Raw genomic sequence first — 21446 nt, 5'->3', positions numbered from 1 at the left:
GAAACATTAAGGATCCATAAGGGTTACCACCTCAGCATCTGGTATACAAGTCCAGGGCCCAAAAGTTGAGGGATTACATATACATATTTTATTTCAACAACCACTAATGAGTAGGGTACCAGTAACAAAACTGATGTATACACTGACGGTAATTAGTTATTTCACTGATATTTGAGCAGATAACATTACACAGTAAACCACATGTTATTTGTGAATTAAAAAGTCAGTACACCAACTTCTGGGGAGATATAGAATTCATATAACACTTGCCTCGACTTGCCACTTGAGTAACATCTCAACTCTATTATTCAGCATGAATACCACGGTGGCCATTCAAGATAATGACGTAGCTATACAATTACAGCTGTTACAACCCCAAGATGGCCTTTCAAATTTCAAATGTTTTGTGCAGTGTGTTACTTTTCCTTAAGCACTGAAATTAGACTGAACACTCAGCACCCCCCCCCCCGCGCCCACACTTTATTCATTGGTTACCTTATGTTTATTGGTGTGTCACTTTGCCTCCTCTTAAGTCAACATAATGTACCTTATCCTACATAAGCAAAAGTGCCAAGACTGAATTTAATATACAATTTAATATACAATTAAGAGATGGGCACATTTTGGGAGGCTGGTTCCTTTGGTCCGCGGATTTTAGCAGATCAATGTCAAAAAGGGCGATTCGTGTTTTGCAGATATTATTATTATTACTACCAATACACTCCTCGAATTCCGCAAACCGTGGACATATTTGTAAAATCCAACCCACAGATTGCTGAATCCGCGGATTGGATGCTACAAATCCGTCCATAGGTTGTATACACTGGCGAATTTTGATGAATCCACCCAAATCCGTTTGCGCATTTTACACCGCAAAACGGATTTTGGGGGCAACATCTGTGAAAATCCGGGATATGGATTTGGGTGGATTCGCTCATCTCTATTTACTATACTGTATCTGCCCAAGCTTCAGAAACTGTTCACAACGGCCGCTTGTTTTTTTTTTTTTTTTAGTATTGTGACATCTTCAAAATAATGGGCAGGATTGTGAACAGATGTACACAAACATCTCACCTTGTAATGAATGAAAGCATTGTACTGCAAATGCAACCAATATTGACAAAAGAAGGGAACCCAAAACGTAGATCTAAAAAAAGAAAAAAAAAATGAAACATTTCCTTAAGAAAACGTAACTACAATTTTAAGCATAATATAAATGAACTACATATCGGTTACATACCAAAGATGAATACCGGCTGTAATCCCAAGCAACACGTATCTGATAATAAAGTAACGCCAGTGAACATGGACTAAATGATTCTTCACTGCTGTAACTTTGGCACCTGTAAAATGCAGACAGAATAGGTTACACTTGCAGTAAATTGCGCCGATAGCAAAGCACAAGATCATGCTTTATTTATCTGCTTCTACTAAAAAAAAGTGCACCAGTGCTTCCCTTTTGGCTGAATATTAATAAACATAGGAAATCAACATGAGTTATTTAGTGTATAGAAAGAAAGTACATTTAAAAAGTTACAGATGTAGCCAGACGCGCAAGCTTCTCCCAAGCAGATTTTCATTTTGGCGCGTGGCGGCCATGTCACGTGAGCGGTTCAGCGAATGAGGGCAAACCGCTCACGGCCACGCCTCCGCCACGCCTCCCTGTCTCCTCCGTGTAACTCCTGCCTGTAGTGCAAATTTCAGGCATGCACATCGCTCCTTGGTGACGTCACGAGGGCGTGCGCACGCTCGCACGAACCTGGTATCATCAAGGCCTTAATCTGTAAAGAGAAGGTTGTGACAATAGCTTGGATGAGGGGAGAAACGTCACCTTTCATAAAGCTGCACCATAAGCGATTGGTTGCTGGTGTAGACAGATTTCTCAATTTGCAGATATCCTAAAATATATTCAGGTATGGAGACCCCTTCTTGAATGAGCTGTGCTAAATTGAAAAAGCCCTGGAAAGACAATGAATTGGTAATAAGAAAATTCAACAGTTTATTGTGTCTATACACACACACACACACACACACACACACACACACACACACACACACACACACACACACACACACACACACACACACACACACACACACACACACACACACACACACACACACACACTAAAGCAAAGAATTGGAGTGAAAAGCCTAAAATGTGCTGAAAGAGCGGCTCAGTGAGTAAAGACACAGAGTCTGTAAACAATTATACGGAGTTTAAAGCAGGCGCTTCAGGTGCCCAAAAACACAAGATTGTAAGCTCTACGGGGCAGGGACGGTGTCTGTAAAACTCCTATGTACAATGCTGCTTACCGCGCACCATACTGTCTTTGTGAAGCGCTTTGAGTCCCATTGGGAGAAAAGCGCTACATGAAATAAAGTTATTATTATTATTATTATAATATGTAGCTCAATTTTATAGTAGCAATACAGGTTTCATTTTTTTAATTTCAGGATTGAAGCAGGGGGTCTCTGGAACTGTGATATCAGCCCCGGGACCCCTTTCTTTCAGAGATACTTACCTCTGTAGGGGCAGGGGATGTTTGCGGGGCTCAGTGCAGGGACGTGTGCGGGGCCTCGGATCTTACTTTCTCGGGGAGCATGTCCTCGCGCAGGGTTCCGTCATCACGGCTCCTCTATGTCAAATTGTGTCGCATTGCCATGACAACGCGACATCACGTAGCGGCGCCACCTGTTGTCATGGCAGTGCGGCACCACAGGTCATCCCATTGTCATGGCAACGTGACGCCATTTGACATAGCGGAGCCATGACGACGGGACCCTCCATGAGATGCCGCCACTGGAGAAGGTAAGAGTTACAGAGGCCCTGCGCTCTCCCTTGGCAATCAGTTTAAATGTTGTGGAGGAGAGTGTGGGGTCTCTGTAATCGCGGGGCTCGGTGCACATGCACCCACGGTACCACCATCAAGCCGGCCCTACGATATGGGGTGCTGGTATCTCTATGAATTTAAATCTCCCGGTCACGTGGGCAACAGGAAGCTGCATCTGATGACACTGTGGCTTCCTATTGGCCTGCGGGACATTAAAACGCCTCCATTTCAGTAGGCACACAGTTCCCTGGCTGTATAGATATCTGCACTGCTACGGAGGTGAGTATCTCTGGAGACCCTCTGCTTCAATCCTCTAATAAAAAAACGTTAAAAAAAATGAAACCTGTATTGCTGCTTTAAAAGGTGCAATCCCCATAGCCGGCCAGAAAACTCAGTGACGTCACACAAAAGAGAGCATCCAGGGAAAACCACACAAAAGAGAGCATCCAGGGAAAACCACACAAAAGAGAGCATCCAGGGAAAACCACACAAAAGAGAGCATCCAGGGAAAACCACACAAAAGAGAGCATCCAGGGAAAACCACACAAAAGAGAGCATCCAGGGAAAACCACACAAAAGAGAGCATCCAGGGAAAACCACACAAAAGAGAGCATCCAGGGAAAACCACACAAAAGAGAGCATCCAGGGAAAACCACACAAAAGAGAGCATCCAGGGAAAACCACACGAAAGAGAGCATCCAGGGAAAACCACACAAAAGAGAGCATCCAGGGAAAACCACACAAAAGAGAGCATCCAGGGAAAACCACACAAAAGAGAGCATCCAGGGAAAACCACACAAAAGAGAGCATCCAGGGAAAACCAAACCCCTCGCAAGTCTCAAGTCACCAATTTTACACACAAACTTTAAGACATTCATTAAAGATACTTGTAGGTGTCAGATTTGGGTAGAAATCACCAAGGAGGATAAAGCCTTAAAGCAGCAATCCCCTCCAGAAGCCTATACAAATGTAACGCAATGTTAATATCTCGCGCCCTGAACAGGTTCTGCTGTTTGTTCAAAATATTTTTCAAGTGTTAAAATGATGAGTTTTGGAATCTCTTCTGGAGGTTACCACGGTAACCTTTAACTTGTAAGGGGCTCTGGGGGAAGTTGAATATTTCAAATGCTTATCTTCTGAACGAAGCATCAGATTTGAAAAGTAAACACAGTTTTACTGTGATGCAGGCTGCTGCATCAAGGGGCAGGTTCAATACAGCGGATCAATAACTTATCTGTGATTTGTTTCCTTAGACTCACTCACCCTTAAAGAAACTGGCTTTTTTCTACCTTGTGAATAAGTAACACACAGTGGGGCCTATGCAGAGAGCAGCGCTATTTCGAAATTCGCCATTTTTTGGAGAAAATCGCGCAGAAAGCAGCAGAAAATGGCGAGTTCCGAAAAACGCGCCAATTTTTCTTTTCTATTTGTAAAACTCGCCTCGCGGCTGGCGAGAACCTCCATCTCGCCAGTTTTAAAAATATCCGTATGCAGAGAGGCGCGAACGGCATCTAGCGGCTGTTCGCGCCAATAAAATAGCGCGATTGTCTCCGTTTTGCCTCGCAAAAAAAAACTGCCGCTCGCGGCCATTGCAAAGGGAAAAAAAAAGGCGCGAATTTGTTTTAACACATTTCTGAAGCGCGCATCTCGCCAATTTAAACTCGCCACACGCATCCATGTTAAACATAGCAGAATTCGCACTTTTCTGCATATGGAGATTAAAACTCTCCAAAAAAGCTACTTTTTAATAAATTCGCCAATTTTAAAATTCGCTGCTCTCTGCATAGGCCCCAGTATATCTGTTCTCGTTAGCAACATGGAGTTCAGCTACTTAGATTCCTCTGTTTGACCAATGAAGGCACCAAATTATTTCATAAACAAAAGAACAAAGCTAAGATAACAATATTGATCACTAAATCATGTCGTAGAGTGATCATATAATTTGCCAAACATCATACTGTAAAACCATTTGTTTACCATAGAAATGTTAACACGTTAAAACGATTTTAAAATACTTATATTTTGTCAAAACATTTTGAAAAGGGGGTTCACTCGGCTTCACTTCATTTGTCACTGTACTGCGTCCACTTTTGTCCTATGTTGGAGTGCCCCTTTAAAAATGTCACTGGCATTAGTTCACTGTGGTCCTAGAAGGTCTTTAATTGAAATGATTTTGTAAGTGAATCTGCTTTCCTATATTGAAAACTTATTTCACTCATCTAATTTTAGTAATGCTATTCCTGCAAAAGTTGAGAAATGTTTAAGTATTGTAATCTAGTATACAATTTGTTTACTTCTTCTTATAAGCATCACTGTGGCGCTCAACACCAGTCCTCAAGCCTTCCCCAACAGGTCAGGTTTTCAGGATATCCCTGCTTCAGCACAGGTGGATCAATCCCTGCTTCAGCACACGTGTGTGTGCAGGGGGGGGGGGGGGAGGAGGGGCTGCCCTAACACACACTGAATCATAAAGCAGCAAAATGATTTAACACGACGAGGAAGGTTGGGATGTGCAGTTAATAAGCTCCGTCCTGGATCTGCTGTTCCAGGGGCGGGAGCCACAGCTTCCAAATCTGATCGGCACACTACCAAACCGTCTGCCAATAAGCATCAATGCTTCCAGTTATGATTATAATCACCAGTTATTTAAAGGGAGTCAAAACAAACAGCAGCCTTGTACAAAGACAGCAACATAATAATAAAAGCATATTTTACAGAACATGCCATGTGTTCTCATTGTTAACAATTCTATCAATTACTTACAGATCAGCCTTAATCTAGCGTAATAAAGCGGAGGTAACGCAGATCCCTGTGTGATAAGGGAAGTCTCTAAACTATTAATACCTTGTTGTGCAGCAACTTGTTGTTTGCACTGATAATACGTTTTCAAAGTAGCACCTAGCACCGCTGTGTACCTGTGAATCCCCCTGTAGAGCGGCTTGTGTGTACATCCACATCGATACTTCTAGGTGTTTGGGTTGATTTCTGCTGCTATAATAATAGAGATCCCCCATCTTCAAAAAAGCTGTCAAATAAAAAAATAAATCTTATGTTTTAATTCTAAGGTGGTGTGTTAAGAAGGGTTAGATGTGTAAGTAAACTTACTAAACCAAACAGGTTGTTTTGCTCACACTACTGCTATTCACTTCGACGACACCATTGCAAGCAAAATGGGCTGTGTAGCTTTGCAAATCTGCTCCAAAGATTTGAAGGAGGAGTAGTTGCGACTGCTCGTTCCCCCACCCCTTTTCTTTAGCATGTGATGGTTTAAATCTCCCGTGTCACGTGGGCCAAGAGGAAGTCACAATGTATAGACTATTGACCCGGGAGACACAGGGGATTTAAACCTCCAGGAAGTACCGGCGGCACTTTCTCTGGTAAGCATCTTGGGAAGCAGAGGGTCCCTGGAGCTGAAATTAACATGGTTCAGCTCTGGAGATCCCCTGTTTTCCGCAGGGTGTCTGGGAGGAACTGCTCCTTTAAGGGCTGGCCAGAGAGACCTGAACATGCTATTCTACACCAGCCCAGTTCACAGAATGGACTCATTAAACACAGGTTCCTTGTGCTCCGTTAAAATCTCCTCAAATATATCAGCTATTATTTCTCTCTCTTTAATATCCTATGGTTTAACTTGATAATTTTAATACGCGACAAAACCCATATTCCAAAATTCACGGCAGGAGCCTTAATTGAGAGAGAACCACTTCACTTCATCGAGATCAAAGTTGCCATTTATTTTGTAATAATAGTGACTGGCAACATACTTTATACATATTGTTTTACCTGACCCAAAACCAAGGCGTCCCTGGAAAAGGTCCATACACTTCTCATCAGGAAGCCCTTGGATTTAGAGATATGTCAGCTGCTTGTCTTCAAGAGAAACGTTGGCTCCTGGCAATGTCATAACTGCTGTAATATCGCCTAAGGCTAAGGTCCCGTTGCACGCGTCCGCACGGCTGGCTTGCTTGCCGGCGGCGCGTGCAACTCGATGTACCGCGATCTGCGGTCTACAGGCTACTTTTCTCGGAGCGGGGGGGGCGTGGCCAAACGGGTCGGGGGGGGCGCGGCCATGACGTGAGGGGGCGCGGCCATGACGTGAGGGGCCGGAGCGGGAGGTGGGCGGGAGTGGGAGGATTGACAGGGAGGGGGGGGGCGTGGCTTGAGCGGAGGGACCCGCTACTCTTCCCCCCCCTCCCTCCACGGGCTGCAGGTAAGTAAAAAAAACACACACACGCAGGCACTCATACATACATACATACATACACACACACACAGACAGAGACAGGCACGCACACAGACAGGCACACACATACACACACACAGGCAGGCACGCACGCACTCAGACACACACACAGAGAAAGGCACTCACGCTGCTTTCACTCCACACTCCTCCCCGCTCCCCGAAGCCTCTCCTCCTCCCGCAGCCTCCCCTCCCCATTGGCTCACAGCCACACCACGTGACGCGTCAACGCTAGGAAACACCATTCTGTGGTGTCTCCTAGCGGCTGACGCGCCACAGCGTGTAGTCAGCTGTGCAGCCAGTGGGGACCGGGACCGGCTCGCGAGGATTCCCCTGCTGGTGGGGAACTCGCTACATTGCCGCCCGCGCCAACGAGCGCAGCGGGTCCCAGGCCTAAGCTGGGTAGTTCCAAATGGATAGATCACGGCAGTCCTGTTCCTGTGTACTAACTAATTAAAAGCAGCAATCCCCTTAAATGGTGCTACTTTCAGCTTCTGGGGCACCCTGGTTCTCGAAATAATTTCCAGTGAAGTTGCTGGTCCCTCCTGTAACATTCATCCTGGCTGCCATCACTGGCCTATTGGAAAACGAGACACGGGAGACTTGAAGGGTAAGGCTGAGTCCACGCTGCCGCTGAGCTCGCTCATGCTTGGAGAGCGGTGACGTCACCAGCTCCTCTCCAAGCATGAGCGATCGCTGTCCTGCAACATTTTTAGAGCAAGAGCGGGGGGAGGGGGGGCGTGGCTATTACAGGAGGGGGTGTGTCATTGGCTGTATAGGGGCTGTCTGTGTTTCTGTGTGTCTGTCTCTCTCTCCCCCCCTCCCCATTGCGCTCTCTCCCCTCTCTCTCTCTCCCTTCTCCCCCCCTCTCTCCCTTCTACCCCCTCTCTCCCCACCACACCACTCCGTTTGCCCCCCCCACCACACCGTTTGGTTTGCCCCCCCCACCCCTGCCCGTTTGAACCGCAGAAGCAGCCAGTTTAACCCCCAACTCCAGCAGCAGCCCGTTTGCCCCCCCACCCCAGCAGCAGTAGTCCGTTTGCCCCCCCCAATCACCCAGCAGCAGTCCGTTTGCCCCCCCAACCACCCCAGCAGCAGTAGTAGTCCGTTTGCCCCCCAATCACCCCAGCAGCAGTAGTAGTCAGTTTGCCCCCCCAACCACCCCAGCAGCAGTAATAGTCCATTTGCCCCCCCCAACTACCCCAGCAGCCATAGTAGTCCATTTGCCCCCCCAATCACCCCAGCAGCAGTCCGTTTGCCCCCACCAACCACCCCAGCAGCAGTCCGTTTGCCCCCCCAACCACCCCAGCAGCAGTCCCTTTGCCCCCCCAACCACCCCAGCAGCAGTAGTAGTCCATTTGCCCCCCCACCCAATCACCCCAGCAGCAGTCCGTTTGCCCCCACCAACCACCCCAGCAGCAGTCTGTTTGCCCCCCCCCAACCACCCCAGCAGCAGTCCCTTTGCCCCCCCCCAACCTCCCCAGCAGCAGTCGCTTTGCTCCCCCAACCACCCCAGCAGCAGTAGTAGTCCGTTTGCCCCCCCCAACCACCCCAGCAGCAGTAGCAGTCCGTTTGCCCCCCCCCAACCACCCCAGCAGCAGTAGTCCGTTTGCCCCCCCAACTACCCCAGCAGCCATAGTAGTCCGTTTGCTCCCCCCCCCCAATCACCACAGCAGCAGTGCCTTTGCCCCCCCCCCCAACCACCCCAGCAGCAGTCCGTTTCCCCCCCCCCAACCACCCCAGCAGCAGTCCCTTTGCCCCCCCCCAAACCACCCCAGCAGCAGTAGTCCGTTTGGCCCCCCAACCACCCCAGCAGCAGTAGTCCGTTTGGCCCCCCAACCACCCCAGCAGCAGTAGTAGTCCGTTTGCACCCCCCCCCCCTCTTTCCACTTCTCTCTGCTCCCTCTTGGCTAAAAAAAATCATGTTGTGTTTTGTGACAGTAAAACACACCCTTTCTTCCTATTGGTCAGAGCCGGGTCATGTGACCCTGCTCTCAGCACGAAAGTACCTCTCCCTTGTCTCCCCAAGCACAACGCTTGGGAGAGCGTGTGTGCACGCGCATGAGCGCGCGAGCACAGCGGGAGAGGGTATGTTGTGATCCACATTGCAGAAGGTAAGCGCGCCAAGCACCTAGCGAGCTCAGCGCCAGCGGGGACTCAGCCTAATAAGTTTACCCAGAACAAAACTCTGGCAGCACACCTTTACTGGTAACTAGCTATCTCGGGAACCGAGGAACCGCAAAGCTTGGCACTGTCCAGCTCAACAGCTCCACCTCCTGGTTCCAAATAGGTAAAGGAAATATATTTTCCAAACAAAGTCCCACATGCATGGTTGCTGCTTTCAGGACAGGTACATAATAGAACAGACAAATGTATAGGAGGACTGTAGATTTTAAGAGCTTGTAAAAATGCATTAGTTTAACAAAAAGCTGAATACTGTTATTTAGATCTTTAAATACAAATGTAATTGTACTCTACCGAGTAACCCCTTTCCAGTTGTATAAAACAAGGTAATAATTACGTTATATAATGTAGACTGCTTTTGCTGTAAATACAGTATAAATAGGCAACATAAGAATTAAATGAATTACTAACTTACTAATACATTACTGATTCTGAACACTTATTTATGAAGTTATTGTCTACATTTTTAACACCCTCACATTAAATGTAATTTAATATTGCATCCAAAAAAAACCATGTTTTAATGTACCTACCAAAAGTGGGAGCATTGTTTTGGTGCACGGACAAGTTATAGTATCTCCACACACAGCTGTCTCTTAAGTATGTTGTGGTCAGTTCCTGATGAAACAAAAAAGGCAATTTATATCGGTTTATAATCGCCACAAGAAAAACTAAAGAGGTAAAAAGATGTACAAGTTTAAATTAAGAAAGCGCTAAAATACATACGGGTCTTTCTTCACAGAGATACGCCAAGTTTGTCTGTGACATTTCAATCCCGGCCTCTGCGGTTAGGGTGTAATATAGCAACGCTTCAGGTCTAGAGAAGGCAGACAAATGGGAACACAAATTATCATACCCAAAACCCAGACCCAAGACATATATGCAGTGTTCGACAAACCTATACATTTGCTCGCCCCGGGCGAGTGGATTTAACCCCCGGGCGAGTAAATATTGGCCCAAGCAGCACACGTTTGGTACTAGGTGGCGAGTAGATTTTTTTGTGTGGCGAGTAGATTTTTTGGTGATTTGTCAACCACTGCATATATGTATGTCAAAAAGGAGTGCTAACGGGCATGTGACCATGTATAAACACACAGACAGAGAGCCCCGATACTACATCCAACATGACAAATCATCTGGTTAAATACTTATCTGTTCTCTCATAAGTGAGAGTAAATTATTTGGCCAAAGCATTTGTAAGCTTGCAGACCACGTGGATTCTCTGTCTTTTGGTTAACACAAATGAACAGCATAAATGAGTTGAGAGGCTATTTATTTGCATGAGCAGACAGACATGGGTCAAACACAAACCCCAGCCAGAGAGATGGGCCTCCCCAACTTCATATTTCATATAATTTGTACCTCTCTGCCGCCAGAGACGCCTACAACATAGGGATTATATAGAATACTAAACACAGATGGTGTAATATCATGACACTATATTGAATTCAGAGACCTTTTAATAAAATAACTCCATCAGATGAACTCAGAATAAGGTTCAGATTTGTGATTTAAGCAAGAATGCAAAAGAACTGGTCATCACCTGGTGATTGATGCCTGTGCCAAGTTATTACTATTGTATGATTAACATGGTTTAACTTGTGCATTTTCCAAAACTGAAGGGACTGCAGTGGGGGACAGAGCATAAATGTGTTCAAAAGAGACCCAGTTGAGCACATCACAATCTCTTGTTTATTAGTAAGAGGGGTGAGGTACCATGTTATCAAAAAACAAATAAGCAACAATCTGAAAGGCTGAATGGATTTCTGGTTAATTGGAGAAAAACGTTTTCAAGTCCACTTAGGTATACAATGGGAAAGGACCAGAGGTGTCCAGATAATTTACATCTGTATATGTGTTAGTAAATAAGGATACTATCACAGGAAAAGCCCACATCTTTGTTGATATAGATAATTGGTTTTCTAGCCCATTGCTGCAGGGATCAAAGATTAGACTAACCTCTTGGGGCCAAGATTGTGCGTTGTACAGAACATGTGCTACCTGAGATATGAAATATAAATGCAAGTTCTCTCTACCCCAATATATGAATTGGTCTTACCCCTGGCTTGTTTCTGTTTGGTACAAATAATCCCTCTCCTGGACATACACTGAACGTCACGCTAAAAATCACAATCTGAGAATGTAGATTTGTTTTATGGTTCTTTCCCCGTCTGTCAAATCCAGAATACTTTCTCTCTCAAATATTTTGGATATACTAATTTTCATGTACCACAGTATTTTCAATAAAATTGTAAGAGAACTCTACACAGGCAAATTCAATGTGATCTTTCAGAACCAGGATTTACTTCAGTTAGTCATACTTGCATTTTTACATTGTAAGAGTAGTTACATATTTATCTGATTTGGGGCGAAACCTTGTGCATGATTTGTTATATCTATAGGAATATAATGCAGTAATAGAGATATAACGAGCTTCAAGTGCACAAGAAGGGGTGGCCCGTGGCGTCAGCCCCGCAGCAGCTTTGGAAACACCAAAGTTTATTACATACTGTATGTAAATATGACAAAAAACCCTTAATTTTGCAGTGTGCAGTTTGCCTCGTCATTACATCAGAGCGGAGAGATGTGATTATTCTGGTTTGAGAAGAGGCTGCCTAATTCCTAATTTAGAAGCTGCGCACATGGATTCCTTGCAAATCAACACAGCTGCCGAGATGAAAGCCCATTTAAACTACTACAGATACAAGTAAGAAGACCATGCGGTCCAAACTTATTGGAGAGATGATTTGTGTCACATTTTCAGTGAAGTGAATATCAAAGCACATTTGTTCTTCAGCGTTGAGACACTAGACGTGTAAAACTTACAGAGACATCTCTAGGTACGCATTCAGGGCTTTCCTCATTACATGTCCTATATGTCCATTCTGCTCCGCCACGTGCTTTGCCCAACTACGAAAGAAAAAAAACAAACAAACCTGTTTTACTGACAGACACTGTAATGCAACACAATTGGGAAAATGAATAGAACGATATACTACAGCTTTGACAATAAACCACCAAATCTGCTAAAAAACATGACGTATTACCAGTGGTTGACAAATCACCAAAAAATCTACTCGCCACCTAGTACCAAACGTGTGCTGCTTGGGCCAATATTTACTCGCCCGGGGGTTAAATCCACTCGCCCGGGGCGAGCAAATGTATAGGTTTGTCGAACACTGCTTATTACTATGCAGTGTAGAATAATAGGAAGGAAGTGTATACGTTTACCAAACTGGCCATCTGCGCCATGTTGCATAGATTTCACAAATGACTGTTTCCATTATTTTGTTGTTGTTAAAGTATGACAATTTAATACTAACTCAAATGAATAAAATGGACAGACTAGTTTAATTTACAGAACACAACAAGGGAATCTGTACAATTTCCCTTTGCAAATGTCTTTCCAGCTTTTTAAAGAAAGACGGATATGGTTCGTTGAGTGTTTTGTTCCGTGCTATGAAGTTAGAGATAATTCACCACGTGCGGCAGGAATAACCACATTCCTGTCCTACTTCTAACATCAGGAAAGTAAGGACATTTATTACAGCCAGTGACTTTTTGGTCTAATTAAAACCACTAAACCTGACTTGGCCACTTGGCATTTGTTTCAGAGAAAACACCCTTTTTGAGAGTTAAGGAATACATGGGGGGTTATTTATTAAACTGCTAAAGTGCCAATACAATGAGTTTTAGTGCGAGAGTGCCCAAATCAGCACTATCGCAGTTTCTGATGCGCTGGTCACCTATATCCATCGCAGTTGAATGAATAACAACCCAAGTCCATTTACTGCAGAGCTCCCATCTTAAATATACTGTTTTTTCTCAATTATAAGGTGAGGTTTTTTAAAGTTACATTGAAAAATCCATACTCGCCTTATAATTGGGCTCTGCTGCTGACCGTCTGTGCATCTGCTCCTGTGTAAGGCTCCCTGCTGGCGCTGAGCGCACTCATGCTTAGAGCATGAGCGCCGGGTGTCCTGCAAATTGCTGACGCGCAAGCAGGGGGGGGGGTTTGAGGGCGGGTGGAGGAGTGGGTAGCGCAATTGCGGGCTATCGAGCAAGCAGGAAAGTTTAAAAAATGTGTTTACTAAAGCGCCGAGCGTGTGAGCCCACGCATTTGTGTGCGCGGGAACATGCATATATATATATATGCATGTAACCGCGCCGTGCTCAGCGCCAGCGGGGACTCAGCCTAAGGCAGCAACACAGTTGCTGTGTGAATAGCTTATACTGTACAGTACCGAAGGGAGCGCACGTGCTGCTTTCAATCCTATGTAAGGTAGCCACACAGCAGCCGTCTGCACATGCCGCTTACACAGCAACCCAGCAGTAAACACAGCAGCTTACACAGGACCAGCAGCAGCTACAGAGAGTTAGCAACTCATCATTTGCAAAGGGTTTTTTTATTTTTTTTTAAGCATTTAAACTGTAATAATGTGGGTTAAAATGAAAGGGAGGCGAAATATTATTTATATATAAAATGAAGATGTATTTTACAATGTATAAAAACCGTATATACTGTAGTGTAAATTAAATAAAACTTTTTTCTTTACACTGAAATTAGGGGGTCGTCTTATATTCAGGGTCGCCCTATATTACGGCAAATACGGACTATTATTCACAACAAAATGGAGGGGAAGAAAATCAGAATACTTTGATAAATATTATGATATATGCTCCTTACAGTACAGCCGTCTCTGGATCTCTTGGGACACTTTTCAAACTTCCAGTGATTAAATATTGTGAGCATTGAATGGCTCCTTCAATATGGCCTCCTTCTGAAGCTTTGGAAATGTATTCAAAAGCACGTGTCTGGGAAGAGAGAGGAAGACAAGGGTAGAAAAGGAACTATTCTGGGCTTCCTGAGGTTTTCTTTATACTGTAACTGTTCATCTAATATTAATTTAGTTACAAATGTTCTAATATACTATACAGTATATGTAACAGACTGAAAGTACCTCGGCATTGCTCAGAAATAAATACTGAGCTTTATAAATGGATAATTACATTTTTAGTTTCTTAATGCGAAATCCCCTGCTAAAACGACAACTCCACCCACACTCATTTCATTACCAAGAAGATCCTGAAGTGTTCGATCAAGAGCCTCTAATGGGTGTTTGTGGGACATTGTACTCTCGTCCCAAACAATGATCCCGCGCTGATGAAGAACATTGGCTGCTAGTGTATTTTTGCTAATGTTGCAAATTGGATTTTCAGAGTGACCAAGATTAAGTGGTAGCTTCAGGGTTGAATGATGGGATGATGTCATTGTGAATTGAATTGTGTGTTCATTGTGAATTGTCATTGTGAATTGAATGTGAATTGTATGCAAACAGACACAAATCTGCTCCTTGATCTCAGGAAGCATCATGATAAATTTTGTTACGATATCTTAAGTGGTGTCCAAATGCATAGCGAACAGACAGAAATTGATGGCTAAAGTAAAGCCCTTGTATGTCTGGATGACTCCAACAAGCCCGTTATTGTGTACGGTGAGCTCGGATCACCGCCATACCAGTTTATAGTACATAAAAAGGGCCCAAAGCTTCATAAATCCATGACATAACTCACACACGCAATGGTCAGGCCAGTTACTAAAGGTATATATGGCTTATAGTGACTGACATACAGCACACATATCCTAATCTAAAAATAGAGAGCATGAACAGTACGTTGTTCATTAATGTCACCTGTCTGTAGTTTCATTGTTGTGGCATTCATAGGAGTGCGTGACAGGATTTGTTGCTTTTGGCATTTATTTGGTTTATTTATATATTTTTTTTGCCATTTATTCTGCTAGAGTGGAATAATGTATGTGACATGCACAATGACAAAGGCATTCCATAAGAGCCCATTTGTTTTGCATAAAGTCACTTGAATAGTGGTAAATAAACATTACCGGCTACAAAATAGCAAGTAAGGGCTTTTGTTGTAACGTGGAAATTTACATATACACATAATATACATGTATATTCAACGTACACCCGATTACGCACAGCTTTTAAACTACGGTCCGTGTCTTTTCAAGTAAATCTCAAATAACCCATAACTAACACCAATATTGTGTTATTCTCACTGCCAATACTAAATTATGAAAGTAAATAAATGAAAGAAAAAAAAAAACTTAACTTGTGCCACATTTCTAAGGCCTGGGACATAGTAAGCACTTAGGTGCTGCTGCTCGCTCTCGCTTACTGCCGCTCGCGCTACCAGGAGCTCTTTGCTGTCCTGGCAGAGGAGACAGCAAGCGCGCTTGGGAGGCGGGTATCACTGTGTGTGTGTCACTTGGTAGCTGTCAGTGTGTGTGTGTGTGTGTCACTTTGAAGTGGTCTGTGTTTGTGTGTCACTGGGGAACCTGTGTGTGTGTGTATATTATATAATATTTAAAAAATTTAAAAAAAAAGACATGTGAGAATAAATTATTTATTAACATTGTGCAACTTTGCTAAATATATTCACGTGCGCACGCACACACACACACACACACACACACACACACACACACACACACACACACACACACACACGCACCTCTGTGCTGCCTCTGTATTGTCTGGTAGTGCCAGACCGGCTGCAGACCCATTGGATGGGAGCGATCACGTGACCGCTTCTCCGCTTCCCCGAGCGGCAAATTTCAAACTTGCCTGTCTCGGGGAAGTTTCTCAGCCTCCGCACGCATCAGCAAGCATGCGGAGGGAGAAACTATAGCCGCGCTGATAACAGATGCAGGGGCTTTGTGCATCTGTTCAGCGCGGGTCAGCGACGCTGAGTGCACTATGTCCTGGGCCTTAAGGAGTTATCTTAAATTAAATAGGTATATAGCATGCATTGCATACATTGTACGTATTGTATACACATAGATCATCACTATAGCCAACATACCTATATGTTTATTTTAGATTAAAAATTTCTGTTGTGAACATTGATTATTAATAGTTTATAAGGGAAATGATTAATAGATCATACAGAGAATTCTCTTCACCTTTTACACAGTATATTCCCATGGGGAGGGAATAAAATATGTCATTAAAGAACTTCTGAAGCCTGTAAGTGATTATGTATTTCCCTTATACATTGTAACAAATAATATAACGAATGGGATCCAGTCATACTCACTTCATTCTTCTCAGTATCTCCTGGATATATGCCATCTAGATGCAAAACTCCGAGGTTAAATGCAGCGTCCACATTCCCCATTTCATATGCTTTCCTCCAGTACTTTGCAGCGGCGGCAAAATCTTTTTTGTAAGTATGGTAATACCATCCCAAACCGTTAAAAGCTTGGTGTTGTCCCTGTGTACGTTTTAAAACAAATACATTAAATGAATCCGTGTAAAAATTACCTGTGAGCTCACATTTTCCTGATCTTATATTAGGAGGAACAAATTAGAGTTTAAAAGCATTAAAAAAAAAAAAAACGTAATTATTATTTATTGATAATGTGGCAAGATTTTCTGCAGCACAGCTCAGTAGTTGTGAATGACACAATGCTATAGACCAGGGGTGGGAATCTCCAGTCCTCAAGACTCCTCAACAGGTTTTCAGGATATCCCTGCTTCAGCAGAGGTGGCTCAGTCATAATGACCGAGCCACTGATTGAATCACCTGTGCTGAAGCAGGGATATCCTGAAAACCTGATCTGGCGGTGGCCCTTGAGGAATGGAGTTGTCCCCCCCCCCCGCCCCTTTGCTATAGACTTCTAGAACTAGTAAGAGGGTCCCGGTTGGAAGGGGGAATACAGTATTTCTGGCAGCAGAAACAATTATACACAGGGCTGAATTTGTCCATGTTTTATGTCAACTCCTGTTGAAACTTTTCGTTCCAATCAAGTGCAACATCTGTGCAAGTTAGAAGTCCCGTCTCTGAGGGCGATCAGGAGGTTGTAAAACTTGTCCGGAAAAATATGAATATACACCACATACAGTACTTTTATACCACTCATGAAGGGAATAAACTAAACACAGATGAAAGTCTATTGCGCACCTTGCTTTCCTCATAAGCTACTAATTTTTGGACAGCTGTGGCCATGAGCACCGCTAACAGTTATATCCTCCTATACACACATAGGGGCCTATGCTATAAGCGTCGATAAGCCACTTAACGAGCACTTATCGGCCAAAATGCCTACTGCTACTGTATGCCTAAATAAGTGGGCGAAAAAGGAACGAATCACCAAAAATTTAATTCGGCATTAAAAAAAAAAAATCGCCGGGTGAGCGGCAATAAGCCACTTATCGGCAGGTTCTGAAATCTCGTGCAATTCTAGCAGTCGCGATTAGGTTATCCAGGCCTATCGTGGCTCTAAGATGGCGAGTTTCTCCCCAAATCCTCACACTAGGAAAAGTTGGTGTGAGGCTGGTGAGAAGATGCTGAGGAGGAGGCGGCGATACAGGACGTTGAAAATAAAAATGCTTTTTTTCCTGCATCGGATTGATGCCGGGGTTCTCCGGGGCCGATATCCATTAATATCAGCATCGGAGACCCCCGGCATGAATTCTATGCAAAAAAAATGCATTTACAGTCAACTTCATTACCTTAATGGCTAAGCGCTAAGGCAATGAAGGGGTTAACCCCTCCGATACCTACCAAGGGCCAAATAACCCCTTCACCAACCCCCGCTCCCCACAATAAACACTAATACCCACCTCCTCTACCCCCACATGATTGATACCAGAGGCCGTGGGGGTCCTCAGATGGTTCCCGCTGGTGTCTGTGGGCCCTCGGGTGGTCCCCATGGGTGTATGTGGGCCCTTGGGTGGTCCCCCCGGGGGTCCTTAGTTTTTCCCCGCAGGTGTCTGGGGGCCCTCGGGTGGTCCTCATGGGTCCTCAGGTGGTTTTGTTGGTTAGTGCTTTTACTTATTTAATTTGTTGGTAGTGCTTTTATTTATTTAATTGGGGTGGTTAGGTGCTTCTGTATATCTTTTATTATTGTGTATTTTTGGCCTTCATACTTTTTTATTATGGTGACCATTGACTGCTATAGTGTCTTATCATGCCCATATTATATGGGTATGATGTACCACTATGCCAATCAATGGGTACAGGGTGGGTATAGTGGTCCTGGGGTGGGTGGGTGGTTAGGCCTCCTGGGTGTGTAGCGGGGTAAGGTGGGTTAGGGGCCATTAGATTGTATTTTTTTATGTATTCTTGCTGGCATCGGAGGACATGGACCTGCAGTATGCCAACGAGGACACCCTTCATGATGGGGTAAGTAGAAAGGTTTATTTACATTATTTATGCTGTCTGACTAATGTTTTATTTTATAATGGGCAAATGCACTATTATCCATAGATGGATAATAGTTATTTTGCCCATTACTGTACTGTATGTATAGGGGGGGAGGGTGTATTTATTTACTATGTATTGCAAAAAAATAAAAAAAAATTGCCACAGGATTGATACCGCAGGCCAGCGAGGACCCCCTGACACCACAGAAACCCACGGGGACCACCCGAGGGCCCACAGACACTTGCAGGGACCACCTGAGGACCCCCGTGGGTACCACCTGAGGACCCCCGGTATCAATCATGTGGGGGTAGAGGAGGTGGGTATTAGTGTTGTGTTTTTAATGTTTATTGTGGGTAGCAGCTGTTTTAATATACATTTTAATACTAGTGTAGATAACCAGGGGGTCTCCGGAGCAGAAAAGCATTGATTTGAGCTCCGGGACCCCCTGATTCCCGAGATGCAGGCCCCGTTATGGGGTGCCAGTATCTCCTATGCATTTAAATACCCGCATCACGTGACCGTGGGAATAAAATGCATAGGAGATACCGGCACCCCATAATGGGGCCTGCATCTCGGGGAACAAGGGGTCCCCGGACCTCAAATCAATGTGGTTCTGCTCCGGAGACCCCCTGCTCATCTACACTAGTGTTAAATTTTTTTATTCAAAAACATTAATTTGGGGTGAGATTTGTGCAGGAAGAGGCGGCTCTCTGAGCAGCTCTCTCTGCAGCAGAAAGAAATCGCCGGGTAAGGCCTTTTGAGAGAGGTGATCTTCACATCGCCGGCTACTCGCCCGTTTTGGGAATTTTGTTATCACAGGTAATCGAAACTTTCTGAATACCGTGATAGCAACGCTCAAAAAACAGGCTGGTTTACGACACAGCAACTTGGGGAGACCATCCGACTTAGACAAGTTGGGCCCAAGCGGAAATCAGGCCTATCTTCTGTAAACGTCCCCTCCGGCAAACCTCCCTCGCACGCCGTCCTGGGTCCACCTCCATCTGCTCTACTCGGCCTGATGAAATTCCAGGTAATAAGGGCCCCCGTTGCTCAACTAACCCGAGTGGAACCTGGGTCGGCCTGCTTCCCTGCCTCCTCTCGCCTGTCGTCCACTCTACCGGGCCCACTGGAATTCCAGGTAACATGGACAAACCTCCCTACTTAACTATCATTCAGGACCACCTTCCTCCCCGCTGAACTACCTGTGGCCCAGGTCAGTAGTCTGTCCTGAGCCATATAATTGCTGTCGGTGGCCAGATCAGGGCAGGGAAGCAGCCTCAAGCAAAAAATAATGTACAATACAGACATTCCGAGGCAGAAATAAAACAAGCACGGATGAATTAAAGCAGCAGTCCCGTCTCCAACCTTATTTCCCTCTATTGGCCCGCATGTCGCAGCCGATTTAAACTGGTATTTTGCATTCCCTGGAGGGGACTGCAACATGCTACCTCCATTGATAAGTACTTCAGGAAACAGGAGGTCCCCAATGGGTTGTGATAAAGAAAAAAAAAGAAGAACGTACTGGGAGGACTGCTACTTTAATTAACTTCCTAGATGAAAGAACCGGAGGTATCAAAGGAGAAGTCCCACCTGGGATCACAGTGCACTATGGCAGTGACATGCTTAATGGGTTTAATTTTGGGTGATTAATGTCTTTTTCTTTTTTATTACCCGATTTACCTATTAATATTTTTAAATAATATTTTTAAAGGTAGTTTTTAAACATGGACCAGACAGACTCTCTAAATTTTATCTAGCCAAAGGAAAACCATAGGAAAAGACACCACAAAGCCCGATCCGAATTATACTGAAGGGAATAGAGAGTTCAAATATAATTGAAGCCTCTTGGTGACACATTTCTCTCAAGCCTTTTTCACTCACACTAGTTGTTTTTACAAGCTTTTTGTTGGAGAAATCAGAAATTAATGTCTAATGAAATTATTAATAAAATAGTTATAAAATCAGAGCTGTACCAATAATCATATAGTCATTTTATTCTTGTAAGCTAATGCTACCTATTAATAATATGGCTATACGATTGACATCTAATGATCAACTCTGTATCACCTTAGCAGCTGCTTTCTTCATAAGTTCCAAAGCAAGTCGTCTGTTCTTTCGTACACCATGACCCTAAAAATCAACAACATAAAAGGGACAATTCTACTTATTGCTTCAAATATTTGTAACCCCCTGCCCCTCCCCCCACCTCCTTGTGTTGGTTACTAATGCAATCTAAGGAGTTAATAGTAAGCAGTGGATGATAGGCTCCACCCTGAGGACACATGAAACTACGTGATAGGGGATATAAACGTCAGAGGAAATGCTCTGGAAGATTAGGTTCCAGAAGGAGAGTATGAGCCTGGGAGAGTAGGAACCTCGGGGTGTAGAGGCTGGAGGAAAGTCTCCCTAGTAAAGGAGAGATTAGGCCCTCCTGTTTATTGTGTTTTAGTTAAGGACAGTGTTAACAGTTAGGACCCCTACAACAATACACAGAAGAGATATTAGGTCCCAGAAAGGGAATGCCACAGAGAGCTGCCTAGATGGGGCTCTGGTAAGCCCCAGTGTTTTTCCCCTTTCCTTTTAGGTTAGGGGACTTCATCATAGATGGGGCTCTGGGATGTCAGGAGATCAGCCACAAAAGAGGATCTCCATATACAGAGTTAATAGCCCATGAGAAAGTGGCAGTTTCCTGCAGGAGAAAGGAGGGCGATACTAACCTCCCCAGAGCAGGATCTCACAAGGGGCCCGAAATAGAATAATCACATGCACAGAACTAAGCAAGCACAACGTGGGGGGCCTAGTACAATACAGGTAGTCCTGTCAGTAACAAGTGTATGCATCTCCCAGGAATGTTAAGAGGGCACGCAGGGAAGAACGATGTATAGTGTGATAACAGTATGGCTGAAACAAGGTACAACCATGTCAATCTTATTGTAAATGTGGATGCAGTGTTTCCA

General features: G+C 44.4%; 1 protein-coding gene across 1 annotated transcript in view; it reads right to left on the bottom strand.

The window, feature by feature from the left end:
• SEL1L3 (SEL1L family member 3) overlaps positions 1-21446 on the bottom strand; it is an 81762-nt gene that overhangs the window by 10457 nt on the left and 49859 nt on the right. The window contains exons 14-23 of the mRNA XM_075568317.1: positions 20557-20619; positions 16378-16554; positions 13946-14073; positions 12085-12168; positions 9985-10075; positions 9792-9876; positions 5750-5859; positions 1832-1959; positions 1241-1343; positions 1075-1147 (exon numbers count right to left, since the gene is read on the bottom strand). Coding sequence (XP_075424432.1) covers positions 1075-1147; positions 1241-1343; positions 1832-1959; positions 5750-5859; positions 9792-9876; positions 9985-10075; positions 12085-12168; positions 13946-14073; positions 16378-16554; positions 20557-20619 — 1042 coding nt within the window. The remainder of the gene's footprint in view (positions 1-1074; positions 1148-1240; positions 1344-1831; positions 1960-5749; positions 5860-9791; positions 9877-9984; positions 10076-12084; positions 12169-13945; positions 14074-16377; positions 16555-20556; positions 20620-21446) is intronic.

This window comes from Ascaphus truei, chromosome 1, assembly GCF_040206685.1.
Source record: "Ascaphus truei isolate aAscTru1 chromosome 1, aAscTru1.hap1, whole genome shotgun sequence".
NCBI lineage: Eukaryota > Metazoa > Chordata > Amphibia > Anura > Ascaphidae > Ascaphus > Ascaphus truei.
This window is presented reverse-complemented; position numbering and strand designations above follow the sequence as displayed.